Source organism: Macaca thibetana, chromosome 19 (assembly GCF_024542745.1).
Source record: "Macaca thibetana thibetana isolate TM-01 chromosome 19, ASM2454274v1, whole genome shotgun sequence".
In the NCBI taxonomy this organism is placed as follows: domain Eukaryota; kingdom Metazoa; phylum Chordata; class Mammalia; order Primates; family Cercopithecidae; genus Macaca; species Macaca thibetana.
The window spans coordinates 25497480-25511797 of NC_065596.1; the positions used below are offsets into that span (position 1 = coordinate 25497480).

The window sequence follows — 14318 nt, forward strand, 5'->3', positions numbered from 1 at the left end:
GCAGAAAAGATCAGGGAGGGAAGGGATGAGGCCTCTCCCCACAGCCACTTCTCACATCCTGGGTTAACGATCCACTCGGGTGGGGCCTGAGTCCGGCCAAAGTCCCTTCCCTGGGCCCCAACACCCACTTTCAAGGTCCCAGGGGACAGAGACAGCAACAGAGATGGGGAGACAGAGACAGAGGGCAGGGCGGGAGACAACCAGAGGGAGGTCAGGCAAGTTGCGAAGACAGAAGGAGACCGGGGGAGAGAACCAGAGAGACGCCGCAAGCCCCCTGGGCAGGTCTGGGGTGCAGCCACCATGCCCCGCCCTCTGTGTGCCCAAAGCCTCCCTCTCCGCCTCCTGTGACTCAGTGACCCGGACTCAACCCCAGCGGCTGCCCCGCCCCCAGGGAAATCCGGGAAAGCCCCGGACCTTCGGGGCCCCACCCCGGGGCGGGGAGAGGCAGAGAAGGGGAGGAGACCGGGAAGAGTCCCGCCTCCCCCCTCCTTCCCTCCCATCTCCTGCCTGAGTCATGCCCCCAACCCGCCTGGCTTGTTCCCCACCCATCAACCCCTCTTCGCGGTGGGAGGGGAAGTAAGGGGGAAGCCAAACTGCTCCCCTCTCCTGCAGCACCGGCCTCGGTCGCGCTGACTCTGGCTTGGCGTCTGTGTCTCTTGCTATCTCTCTTTCTCTCAAGATCTCTGCGCCTGTCTCCATGTCTCTTTCTCTCTGTGCACCTAGGATTTTCCGAGCACCCACCCCGGTGCCCTGGGGGCCCTGGCTGGGTGCAGGGCCCCCAACGCGGACAGAGACACAATCAGTAGAGCGCTCCCCACCCTCACCCCACCCCCAGCCCCTTTAGACCCACAGCCGAAGAGGCACGTGGAGTGGCAGAAAATGGAAGACAGGAGGGAGAGGAATCGTTCCTGGCCGCCTGCCGAGTGCCAGTCCTTGCCCCGGGTGCGTCTCTTCACTCCCACTAAGGAGGAAACGGCTCAGAGAGGGGAAGTGTTTGACCAAGGTCACCCAGCGAGGAAGTGGGAACCGACATTCGAACCTGCGTCCCAGAGATGCCAAGGCCTCCTGAGAGGCAGAGAAGCAGACAGCAACTGACAGAGAGATGGTGACAGACACAAAGAGACAAAAGAGAGAGACAGAGACCGAACAGAGCATACAGAGACAAACGCGGGGGTGCGAAGAGAAACACCTACTCAGACAGGAGAACCAGAGAGACAGTTACAGACTCAGCGATAGAGAGGCTGAGAGATAGAGCCAGAAAGATAAAAACAGAGGCAGAGAGACTGAGAGCGGCCCTTGGCAGCAGGGGTAGAGACACCCCCCCACCCTCCGACCCCGCCTCCTCTCTCCCCACCCCTCCTTTCCTCCCACTCCCCCGCCAAGGCCTGGCTGCCCGGGGCGCCGCGGGCCGGGAGGGGGCAAGCGGGGCGCGGCGCGGGCGGGGCGCACAGCAGGCTGCACCGCAGAGCGGAGCGAGCAGCGGCGGGTCCAGGAAACCCCTGGGGCGTACGGGTGGCCCCGGGGGGGGCCGGGGGCGGGGAGGCGGGCGGCCGGCACCGCCCCGGCCGACAAAAGTCCCTTCAGTTCAGCCGGCTGCAGGGGAAGTCCCGGCGCCCGGCGAAACCACCCTCCCGTGCAGCCGAGCCCAGCAGCTCTCCGGCCGCCGTCCCCGGCGGCCCCATGCCCCGATGCCCCGCGGGGGCCATGGACGAGGGGCCCGTGGACCTGCGCACCCGACCCAAGGCCGCCGGACTCCCGGGCGCCGCACTGCCGCTCCGCAAGCGCCCGCTGCGCGCGCCCTCCCCGGAGCCCGCCGCTCCCCGCGGCGCTGCGGGCCTTGTTGTCCCCCTGGACCCCCTGCGCGGCGGCTGCGACCTGCCGGCGGTCCCCGGGCCCCCCCACGGCCTGGCCAGGCCGGAGGCGCTGTACTACCCGGGTGAGTGGCCCCCCGAGGGTCTGGGCCTGGTAGGAGCCACACAGAGCATAGGGTCACCAGAGCCAGGAGACACAGCTGGAGGCACAAACCCGTCTATCTCCAGGAACCTGGGGGACAAGAGGATATAACCCCAGGTTCCAGGGATACAGATAGGAGATCATCAGGGAGCCAGTAAGCTGTGCCTTGGGACACAGGCATCTGGGGGTTTGGGGACCCTGGGGGGCAGAGCCCAGGGGCTGAGTGACATGGGGGGGCCAGGGACAATGCCCACTGGTGCAAATATGGGGGTGTCAGGGAATCAGGACACAGAGCCTGGTGTCCTGGGGACAAAAAAGTACAAGCTTTTAAACCAGATGTGTAGGGTTATGAGGAAGCTGAGCTGGGCTGGAGAAACTGGGGTTCCTTGTATCCTGCTATTAGAATCAAAGGAAGTCAGGGTAACAGAGACTGGGGTTCTAAGGAGACAGATACTGAGGATCTCAGGATGTCACAATCTCAGGAACCCAAGATATCTGGAGACATGGGCATTATGAAAACAGAGATGGGGTTCTGAGCACCCCAATACCTGGGATCACAAGGATCCAAGGGAATGAACCAGAGCTCCAGGGACCCAGATACCAGGGGGTCTTGAGGACCCAGGGGAACAGAGACCCGGGGTTCTGGGTACTCAGTTATGTGGGACCACAAGCGATCAGGGTCCTATTTGAGGTCAAGATCAGGTGGGCCGGAGGGGATCGGGGGACTGAGGATCCTAAGATTGGGTAATTCTGAGACTCTGGGTAATTTAGAGGCAGGATGAAAGATTCAGGGGTCTCCAGACAGAAAGCCTCAGGGCCCCAAGGCCTGGTATTGGAGATACGGGGACCTGGAAACTTGGGAGTTCAAGAACAGAGGACCCACAAGGATCAGCAGAGGACAAAGACCACACACTTTTCTCTCCAACCCATCTCCATCCCTGATCTCAAGAAGGGGTGTCCCCTAGCACAGCTGTAGCCGTGTCACCATCCCCAATTGACCCCCAAAGCTGCAGAGAGCCCTTCTCCAGAGCCCCAAGACTTTAGGTAGTTTCTGCACCTTCCACCCCATCAGGGTGACAGCTGGAGAGCCTCAAGCTATATGCGTCAGGAGTTCTGCCACGGCCTCCCAGCTTTCCCATTCCAAGAGTAAGAACGCAGGCCTCAGTTTTCCCCGTCTGTGTGATGGGTTGGTATAGATTTGCCTGCTGCTGTGGTCCCCCGCCTTTTGTTTATGTTTTGCTTTGTTTTGTTTTTTTGAGACAGAGTTTTGCTCTGTCACCCAGGCTGAAGTGCATTGGCGTGATCTCAGCTCATTGCAACCTCCGCCTCCCAAGTTCAAGCAATTCTTGTGCCTCGGCCTCCCGAGTAGCTGGGATTACAGGCATGCACCACCACACCTGGCTAATTTTTGTATTTTTAGTGGAGACAGGGTTTCACCATGTTGCACAGACTAGTATTGAACTCCTGAGCTCAGGTGATCCACCCGCCTCGGCCTCCCAAAGTATTGGTGTTAGAGGCACGAGCCACTGCCCCCGGCCTGCCATGGCCCCTTTTTTTAACAGTTTGATCTAAAATTACCCACACGTGGTGGTGAGCATCTGTAATTCCAGCTACCTGGGAGGCTGAGGCAGGAGAATCGCTTGAACCTGGGAGGCGGAGGTTGCAGTGAGGCAAGATCGTGCCACTGCACTCCAGTCTGGGCAACAGAGCAAGACTCCATCTCAAAAACAGTTTGAACAGGCTTCTGGTGACACCTCCTCTCTCCCTCCATTCTCTCCAAACCCACTCTACATTTATCCCACACCCTGCACCCAGCTCTTCATCAGCCACACAATCACTCCGCAGACAGTCCCTCGGGTTCCCTGCTAGGTGATGATGGGTGCGCCCTCTGTTCTTAAGGGACCCTTTGTCTGATTGGAGATTGGGGTCAGAAGATAAGTGACAATAAGGGTGACCAGCCCTGGAGGGAGAGGAAGCTGCCGGAGCCCAGAGGAGGGATGTGGAAGGGGGTTTGTTTTAGGCCCTGAGGACCCAGTATAGGATGCAAAAGGGACCTGGGAGAAAAGGTAGGTGACACTGCAGGAGCAAAGATCTAGAAGTAGGGAGCGATCTAGAAGTGGGGAGCAGGTTGAGGGTCTGTGAGTGTGGCCTCACCCATGTCCCTCCTCTGTCCTCCATTGCCTAGGAGCCTTACTGCCTTTGTACCCCACTCGGACCATGGGCTCCCCGTTTCCTCTGGTGAACCTGCCTACACCCCTGTACCCCATGATGTGCCCCATGGAACACCCCCTTTCTGCTGACATCGCCATGGCCACCCGAGCAGATGAGGACGGAGACACGTGAGTGATAGTCCCCTATTAAGGGGAGGGGTGGTTGGGAAGACCAGCTGTCCATAACACAGGGCCACTCAGCTCCCGTGGACCTGAGTCAGAACTCGGTCTCCACCACAGGCTGTGTGACCTTGAATAAGGCCCTTCCCCTCTCTGAGCCTCAGTTTCCTCCTCTGAATAATGGGCACCCGGAAAGCATTTACTTCCTAGGACACTATTTTTGTTTGGTTTTTGTTTTTGATTTTTGAGACAGGGTCTCACTCTGTCGCCCAGGCTGGAGTGCAGTGGCACGATCTCGGCATACTGCAACCTCCACCTCCCAGGTTCAAGCAAGTCTCGTGCCTCAACCTCCCCAGTAGCTGAGACTACAGGTGCCCACTGCCACGCCCAGCTAAGTTTTGTATTTTTTGATAGAGACAGGGTTTCACCATGTTGGCCAGACTGGTCTCCAACTCCTGACCTCCAGTGATCCACTCACCTTGGCCTCCCAAAATGCTGGGATTACAGGCATGAGCCCCAAGCCCACCCCTAGAACACTATTTTTGGAACAGTGGTCTTCAGATTTTTTATCACAACTTAAGAAAGACAGTTCATTGATTAACTTACTATATGAATTATACATGTAAAACTCCTATCACTGGACCTGGCATAAATGTTGAGTGTTTGTTAATATTACTATTACTTTATCTCAAACCCAGCACACACACACACACACACACACACACACAAACCTGAAATTAAAATTGCACAAAATGAAACAATACTCACCCTTACTATGTGGGTTCTACTTTAACATTTTCTTTTTTTCTTTTTTTTTTCTTTTTTTTCTATTTTTTTTTCTGAGACAGGGTCTCGATCTGTCACCCAGGCTGGAGTGCAGTGGTGCAATCATAGCTCACTGTAGCCTTGATCTCTTGGGCTCAGGTGATCCTCCCGCCTCAGCCTCCTGAGTAACTGGGACCACAGGCACTCCTCCCACACCTGTCTAATATATATATATATATTTTTGTAGTGACATGGTGGTCTTGCTATGTTGTCCAGACTGGTCTCAAACTCCTGGGCTCAAGTCATGTTCCCACCTCAGCCTCCCAAAGTGCTGAGATTACAGGTGCGAGCCACCGAGCCCAGCTTTACAGCTTTACTTTGCCATTTTCTATTCTAGTCGACTTCATTGTTTTGTGGTCACAGCCCACTACATTAATTTGAAGATCCCCTAAACTGATTTCATAACCCCCACGGTTTATCACCTGCAGTTTGAAGAACATGTTTGTGAGGCTGCTGAGAAGTGTTGCACGGGAGGGTTTAGTCTGTGCCTAGCACATAGTAAGCACTCACTACAATTGAGCATCATGATTCTTATTATTCTATCGACCTGGGTTTGAATCTCAGCATGGCCACTTTCTCCTCACTCTATGCCTCAGTTTCCCTCTCTGTAAAAACAGGAACCATCACGTGTGAGGGTCTCTGGGAGGAAGAAATGACATGATTTATACAAAGCGTTTATGTGAGAATTAGTCTGGGGCCTGGAAACCACAGGTAGAGATGAACAGGCCTACTTCTGCAGAGAAGTAGCAGGGGGGCTGCTCCGCCACTGGCCCACTGAGTGATTTCATGTCACTGAGTCTCAGTTTCCCTATTCGGAAACTGGATCTCATAATAGCACCTATCACAATCAGGATTCAGTGAGATCTTGTATACATGTTTTAATACAGTGCACAGAACAGGGCTGGGCAAAGAGTAAGTGCTCAATGCATGGAAATGGGTAGTGTTTGAGCAGAGCTCCCAGGGTGGTTGCAGGCCATCTTGAGAGCCCTAGCAGGAGAAAGTGGCTGAGATTATAAAGAGCTAATAAAACCTAGTTCCCTCCCCTTCTAGGTACCTCTGGGGGGTCATCTATGAAGTGGACTTAATTAGTCTCTGCCCCCAGGGGTGAACTCTCCATGCCGTTGAAAAGCAGTGTGCTTGCTAGAGGCCGCTCGGCCCACCAGTCTCCAGTCCCGGGCCCTCCCCCCACCTTCCCTCCCCGACTCTCCCCCAAGGCAAACACTTCTGCCTCAGCTGCCTGCTGGGGGAAATCCCTTCCCGCAGAACTTGACCGCAACCCAGCTGCTCTGCCTCCCCCACGTCAGCACCCGTCACTCACTCGCAGCCTCCCCCCTCCTGGCGCTTCCTCCAACCTTAACCCCTTCCGCTGGGGCTGAGACTTTACCGGAACGGGCAGCGGCCCGGCCCCAGCCTGCGCCACCGGCTCCACTTCACACCCGCGGGGGCGGGCAGTGGGGGCGAGGAGGGCGGGGGACGCTAAGTCTGGGTCCCCGCAGAAGCCAAAAGGTTGGGAGGCTGGGCTTGCATCTTCTCACAGGCGGGTACGAGCCTTGGGGCATTTGGACCCCCAAGAGGTTAGGGACTGGGCAGCTAGAAACCTGGGGAGGGGGCGGGATGACGGGGGGCGGGGTGGGGGGATGTTCTGAGTCTCAGAAGGCAGAAGTTGGGAAACTGTATTCCTTAATCTCCGAGGGGATGAGGAGCAGCTTGGCAGCTTGGGGACCTGGCACTCAGAGGGACTTTAGGGGCAGGACCAGATACAGAAATTTGCAGTCCCTTGCTCAAAACTTAAGAATTTCACGACAGCGGCGGCAGGACATTCTAAGCGCTGGGCGGGTGAAACTGCTCACGCCGAGGGGCCTGAAAGTCAGTGTCCCCAAAAGGGCAGGGATTGAGGCGCTGTATGTCTGGGTCTCTGAGGGGACAAGGACAGGCAAGGTAGTTTGGGATCCTGGAGCTCCGAAGGACGGGGGACGTCCTTATTCTTAAAGAAGAGTTAGGGCTATTTCTGGCTCCCAGAGAGATGTTGGGAGTGGATGCCGGGATAAGGAGGACTTGCAGCCAGCTGGAGTCTGAACCCTAACGGGTGGAGTTCCAGAGGGTCCCCCAGGCTGGAGGACTCGGGATTATATGCCCCCCCCCCCACAACACACACACCTCAAGGGAGCTAGGTCTTCTTTGGCTGGGCTCCCCTTTCCCCCGCCCCATTCGAGGATGGAAGTTGGGGTGCCGGGGGTGGCCAGGGTAGATCCCCGGCGGGACAGGCTTCCCTCCCCCGGGAGCAGGAAGCGGAGCCCCGCCCAGCAGACCTGTTACTGGAAGTCCGAGGGCTGGGTCGCCCCTCCCGTCCCCACTTCCTCCAGCCCCGCCCCACCCCCTGCGGCCCGCGCGTTTATGGGAACTCAGGCCTGGACGGTTTCTCTGAAATCATTCGCTCCGTCTGCCCTCACTTAACCCTGGCCGCCCCGAGAGGGACCTAGGCCAGGGGTCCTGGGAGATGCAGAGAAGCGAGGAGCCTTACCAGGGACACCGGCCCCTCCCTCAACGTTTTATTTTTAAATTTGGTTTTTCACGAATTAGGAGTCAGGTTCAGCAATTCACCTGCGTGATCGCACCCTGGCATGTGGGCGCTGTACTTCACCTAGCAGAAAACTGAGGCTCCAAAAGGCCGCCATGGCTTTGCCCTAGCACACGGCTAGGCTAGGAGGGGTTGTGGCCCAATTTGCAACTCTGGCCCCAGGATTTCTTCATTTCCATCAGAACCACCTGGGAGGCTGGTTTAAACTGGATTCTACAGACACATTCCACGAGAGAGACGAGTGGTGGTGAGAAAGGAATTACTCAGTAAACAGACTTTAAATAAAGATCCTGCCGCCCACTGTGTACACACAGGCCTCCTTGGGTCCTCCACTCTGTCCCCCATCCCAAGCAAACATGCACAGGTGTGCACACGCACGCGCGCGCGCACACACACACATCAGTCTCCAAATAGCTGTTCCAGGTTGGGGTCTCTGGAAACTGAGCAGGAAGTTCCTTGGAAATGCTCTCCATCAACACCTGTGGGATGAAGGAAGCCCATCTGGGCAGAAGGAGAAGTTGAGCTGCAGTGTCGCCTCTGCGCGGCCTCAGCCATCCCACAGAGAATATTGAAGCTGGAATGGCCTTCAGCATTGGGGTCAGGAGGCTAGGCCTTCTACGCTGGCATTAACCAGTGACTGGATGCCATTGAAGGGCAACTGCTCTTGATTCACATGGGGCGTGACCTTGGGCAAGCAGCTCTCTTCAGCTGAGGGTAATTCCCAAATGGTCTGAAAGCTGATGATCTTCCCAGAAGCTGAGGGAGTAAGTCCTTCAGTCTGGAAGGGGGTTCTGGGCTGTATAGCCTCCAGAACAATGGCCCCATCCCAGTTTGTCCTTATCTCCCTTTTAGTCAAAACTTTTGTTCCAGACTGGGCATGGTGGCTCATGCCTGTAATCCCAGCACTTGCGGGAGGCTGAAACAGGAGGATCACTTGAACCCAGCAGTTAGAGACCAGCCTGGCCAACATGGTGAAACCCTGTCTCTACTAAAAATACAAAAATTAGCTGGGCGTGATGGCACATGCCTGTAATCCCAGCTACTTGGGAGGCTGAGGTTGGATGATCGCTTGAACCCAGGAGGCAGAGATTGCAGTGAGCGTGAGACAGCACCACTGCACTCCAGCCTAGGCGACAGAGCAAGACTCCATCTCAAACAAATAAAATAAAACAAAAGGGTCCCTGTGGCTGTTGTGTGGGGGACAGACAGTAGAGCATAGGTGGAATCAGGAAAACCATGAGGATGGAACTGTGCTAGACCAGCAGGGAGCCAGTGGTGGCTAAAGCAGGAGGGAAGGAGTGGGTGGTAAATCAGGATGGAAGGAGTGTGTGGGGAGAAGTGTTTGGATACTGGGGACATTTCCAAAGCACTCAACACATTGGAGTTATGTGCCAACAGCATGAGGGTGAGAGGTGAACAGCTCCTAATGCCTGTGATTCTTTCATTCCCCTACCCCCAGGCCTCTCCATATTGCTGTGGTGCAGGGTAACCTGCCAGCTGTGCACCGACTGGTCAACCTCTTCCAGCAGGGGGGCCGGGAGCTCGACATCTACAACAACCTACGGCAGGTGAGGCTGGGTCTGAGGGAGGAGGGCTGGGGCCTGGACTCCTGGGTCTGAGGGAGGAGGGTCTGGGGACCTGGACCCCTGGGTCTGAAGGAGGAGGGGTGGGGGGCCTGGACTCCTGGGTCTGAGGAAGGAGGGGTTGGGGCCTGGACCCCTGGGTCTGAGGGAGGAGGGCTGCGGGCCTGGGCTCCTGAGTCTGAGGAAGGAGGGCTGGGGGCTTGGGCTCCTGGGTCTGAGGGAGGAGGGCTGGGGGCTTGGGCTCCTGGGTCTGAAGGAGGAGGGCTGGGGGCTTGGGCTCCTGGGTCTGAAGGAGGAGGGCTGGGGGCTTGGGCTCCTGGGTCTGAGGGAGGAGGGCTGGGGGCTTGGGCTCCTGGGTCTGAGGGAGGAGGGCTGGGGGCTTGGGCTCCTGGGTCTGAGGGAGGAGGGCTGGGGGTCTGGACTCTAAGTAGCGAGGTGCTCCAGGCTCCCGGTTCCTGGGGAAGAAGGGCTCTGGGTCTTGGACTCCTTGTTCCTGAGAGGGAGGGAGCCTAAAGACCTCCTAGATGAAGACGGAGGGGGCTGGGGACCCAGAATCCCGGTACTAGGGAAAGAGGAGGTTGGAGGCCCAGTCTTCTGGGTCCTGGGGAAGGAGGAGCATGGGTCCCCCACTCTTGAATCTGAGACAGGAGGTGTCTCAGGTTTCTGTTCCTGGGGAAGACTGCAGGATGAGGAGTAAGGGTTCAGAAAACCTGAGGGAGGCAGGACTAGAGAGCAGGGCTGGACACAGGTCCCTCACAGTCACTGTTCCCCAGACACCGCTCCACCTGGCTGTGATCACCACATTACCGTCTGTGGTCCGGCTCCTGGTGACAGCTGGTGCCAGCCCCATGGCGCTGGACCGCCATGGCCAGACGGCCGCCCACCTGGCGTGCGAGCACCGCAGCCCAACCTGCCTGCGAGCCCTGCTGGACAGCGCAGCTCCTGGCACGTTGGACCTGGAGGCCCGCAATTACGACGGTAAGTATCTACCGCGGGGCACGGCTGGGCTATCCAGCGGACCTGGAGTCCATCAGCGTCCGCAAAGCCCCAGGCCTAGGTTTCACCAAGCCTTCCCCTCCCTCAGGGCTCACCGCCCTGCACGTGGCAGTGAACACAGAGTGCCAAGAAACCGTGCAGCTCTTACTGGAGCGCGGTGCAGACATCGACGCCGTGGTGAGCGCGCACTAGGAGCTGGGAGGGAGCCGGGCCTTAGCAGGGGCGGGGTCTTGTCGGGGGCGGGGCCAGTGTGGGGCTGGCGTGGGAGAGCGCCCGCGTGGGGCGGGGCTTGGAGTATCCGACCCAAGAGAGAGGCTGGACCCCACGAATGGGATGCGGTCGGGATGCGGGTCGCCAGCTGCTGGAGCAGAGCTTGGAGAAACTCAAAGACCTTCCCTCCCCGCCGCAGGACATTAAGAGCGGCCGCTCCCCGCTCATCCACGCCGTGGAAAACAACAGCCTTAGCATGGTGCAGCTGCTGCTGCAGGTGCGTACAGCGCCCCCTGAGCCTCGCGCCCACCCTGTCCTCTGACCCCAACCCGGCTCTGGCCCCAGTCTCTACCTCTGACCCCGCCTTCCAGTTCTGGCTCTTGCTCCTGCTCCTCGTCCAGCTCTCACCCTTCCTTTAAGGCCTAGTTCTCTCAACCCTCGGACTCCACGCCCCTGGCTACGAACATGTCCCATTCCTCCCCTGCCCCCTCAACGGCCTAGGCCCCGCCCTGCGTTGGCCTGGCCGACCCCACCTTCCAGCTAGGCCCTGTCCACGCATTGTCCTTCCCCCCTCCAGCCCCCCCAACTCCTTGGGGCGCGGGCCTCGGTGTCCAGCTCCGGTTCATTCAGCGCCGCCAGCGCAGTCCCGCTTGGCCCGCCCTTGGCTGTCGCTCCTACCTTCCTGTGACCCCACCCCATCCGGTGCCGCCCAACGTGCCGGCCACCTACCCGGGCCTCCAGCCTCTGTTCCCTTGCCCCGGGTGACCCGCGCGCCCTCCTGACCCGGCCCTCCCGCCCCGCAGCACGGCGCCAACGTGAACGCACAAATGTACTCCGGCAGCTCCGCGCTGCACTCAGCTTCCGGCCGCGGGCTCCTCCCGCTGGTGCGCACACTGGTCCGCAGCGGCGCTGACAGCAGCCTCAAGAACTGCCACAACGACACGCCGCTGATGGTGGCGCGCAGCCGCAGGGTGAGCCGGGGCGGCTGTGGGCATGCCCCTTGCACACGTGTGTCCGCGGGCTGGTGGCAGGAGAGTGTGCCAGAGCGCAGAGGTGTGAGGGTGTCTGTGCCGCTGCGTGGTGGGGGGTGGGTGAGTCTCTGAGAGCGAGGGTGTGAGTTCCAGAAATGAGGAGAGACTGGCACCAAGAAAAGAAGTGCCTTGCCCATCTTTTCCTATGAGAGATGGAGGCCACCATCTGGATCCTGTGAGCTAGGAGGGATAGAAGGAGAGAGGGCTGTGAGGCAGGGGTGGCTCTATGGTGACGCCCATCTTCCTACAGGTCATCGACATCCTGAGGGGGAAGGCCGCCCGGCCTGCTTCCACCTCCCAGCCAGACCCCTCCCCTGACCGGAGCGCCAACACCTCCCCCGAGAGCAGCAGCCGCCTTAGCTCCAATGGTGAGAAACCGCTCCCAACCTCCAGCCCTGGCGCCTCCTCCCTCAGACCCAGGAATCCCAACCCACGCCCCTCCTCCCTCAGATCCAAGAGTCCAGGCCCCTAGCCTCCTCTCTCAGACACAGGAATCCCAAACCGTACCCCCTCCTTCCTCAGCCCCAGGATTCCAGGCCCCTAGCCTCCTCCCTCAGACCCAGGAGTCCAGACCCCTGGCCCCTCCTCCTTCAGACCGCAGCCCCTCCTCCACCAGACCCCCCCCCAGCCCCTCCTCCCTCAGACTTCAGCCCCTCTTCCCTCACACCCCCAGTCCCTCTTCTCTCAAACCTCAGCCCCTCCTCCCTCAGACCCAGGAATCCAGATTCCCAGCCCCTCCTCCCTCAGACTTCAACCCCTCTTCCCTCACACCCCCAGTCCCTCTTCTCTCAAACCTCAGCCCCTCCTCCCTCAGACCCAGGAATCCAGATTCCCAGCCCCTCCTCCCTCAGACCCCCAGCCCCTCCTCCCTCAGACCCAGGAGTCCACACCCCTGGCCTCTTCTCCTTCAGACCCCCAGCCCCTCTTCCTTCAGACCCCCAGCCCCTTTTCCTTCAGACCCAGGAGTCTAGGTCCCCAATGCCTCTTTCCTCAGACCCAGGACTTTAGACCCCTAGCCCCTTCTCCCTCAGACCTCCTGCACCTCCTTCCTCAGATCCAAGAGTCCAGACCCCCAGCCCCTCCTCCTTCAGACCCCCAGTCCCTCCTCCCTTAGACCCAGATCTCAGGCCCCAGCCCCTGCTCTCTGGGTCTAGCCTCTCACCACCCTCCCCCTCTGTCTCTCTTCCTTCCTCAGGTCTTCTCTCTGCATCACCGTCCTCCTCACCCTCCCAGTCTCCCCCCAAGGACCCCCCTGGATTCCCCATGGCTCCTCCCAATTTCTTCCTTCCTTCCCCATCTCCACCTGCCTTCCTGCCCTTTGCCGGGGTCCTCCGAGGCCCTGGCAGGCCGGTGCCCTCCTCCCCAGCTCCAGGAGGCAGCTGAGGGGGATGGGGGGGCAGATCTTGGACTCATGAGGAGGGGCCCCCTGCCCTGTGGGGTCAACCCTTCTGGAAACTGTGAAGATCTCACTCTGCCCCCCCCCATCTTCGGGACCAGGATTTGCACAGAAGCACATGCACCTACCCATACAGCCCCTCTTCTGAGCACAGTTCCCCCATCTCGCTCCCTGCCCAGAACTCTGACCCCAGTATTCTCAGGCACCAGTCCCTGTCCGGAATGCCACCCACATCTTCCATTTCCGTGTCCCCTCCCAGAGCTGGTGGACCCAGGGAACAGCCACTCCCCTCCACACTCTACCAGACAACTGAGGAGGGGAGAGGTGGGCTGTAACAGACACGGATCACGATGTAAATTATTAAGCATTTTGGTTGGATTTCTTTTGTAATAAACTATTTTTGTACCATATCCCTTGGGTGCATGGGCCTCTTTCATGAGATGGACCTGGCGGAAGTGCACTGAATCCAGTTGACTCCCAGAGTGATGTTGTGAGTCTCAGACAATCTCCTGTGTATCACTCTGGGACTTCTGGTGTGTTTGATTGTGAATGTTGCCATCATTGTCACTGTGCCATTGTTTCTAAGGAGAACATGGTGTGTGGTATCTTTTTTTTATTTCCCCAAGACAGAGTCTTGCTCTGTCACCCAAGCTGGAGCGCAGTGGCACGATCTCGGCTCACTGCAACCTCCGCCTCCCAAGTTCAAGCGATTCTCCTGCCTCAGCCTCCTGAGTAGCTGGGATTACAGGCGTGCTCCACCACGCCCGGCTAATTTTTGTATTTTTAGTAGAGATGGGGTTTCACCATGTTGGTCAGGCTGGTCTCGAACTCCTGACCTCATGATCCTCCCATGTCAGCCTCCCAAAGTGCTGGGATTACAGGCATGAACCACCGCACCTGGCCAGTGTGTGATATCTTTCCAGGGCACCCTGTTGGATTCCGTAGTGAGCCCGGGCATATGTGTTTCTGTAGTGTGGGGGTCCCGGTGATAACCCACAGCTGACTTCAGCCCCAGTCATCTCTGGCTGGCCGAGTGTGTGGTGTTTGGGAGTGTTCCTAACATTGAATCTGGGGTGATGCTGTGATTGTTGAGGTGTGACTGCCTCACATGGCGTGAGGCACTTTTACTCAGTGGTTCCAGGGGGCCTCTCTAATGGACCACATCTGTGGTTTTTTTGTTGTTTTTTTGTTTTGAGACGGAGTCTCACTCTGTCGCCCAGGCTAGAGTGCAATGGCACGATCTCGGCTCACTGCAACCTCCACCTCCTGGGTTCAAGAGATTCTCCTGCCCCAGCCCCCTAAGTAACTGGGACTACAGGCGCGCACCAGCACGCCTGGCTAATTTTTGTATTTTTAGTAGAGACGGGGTTTTGCCACATTGGCCAGGCTGGTCTCAAACTCCTGACCTCAGGCGAT

The 14318-nt window shown here is 58.4% G+C and overlaps 1 protein-coding gene across 1 annotated transcript; it reads left to right on the forward strand.

Moving 5' to 3' along the window:
- Positions 1-1587: 1587 nt before the first annotated feature.
- Positions 1588-13312, forward strand: BCL3 (BCL3 transcription coactivator). The gene is made up of 9 exons (XM_050772226.1): positions 1588-1936; positions 4139-4292; positions 9146-9254; positions 10043-10247; positions 10354-10442; positions 10675-10752; positions 11279-11446; positions 11757-11874; positions 12702-13312. The coding sequence occupies exons 1-9, from the start codon at positions 1681-1683 to the stop codon at positions 12887-12889; spliced, it is 1365 nt and encodes a 454-aa protein (XP_050628183.1). The 5' UTR covers positions 1588-1680; the 3' UTR covers positions 12890-13312.
- The last annotated feature ends 1006 nt before the right edge of the window (positions 13313-14318 follow it).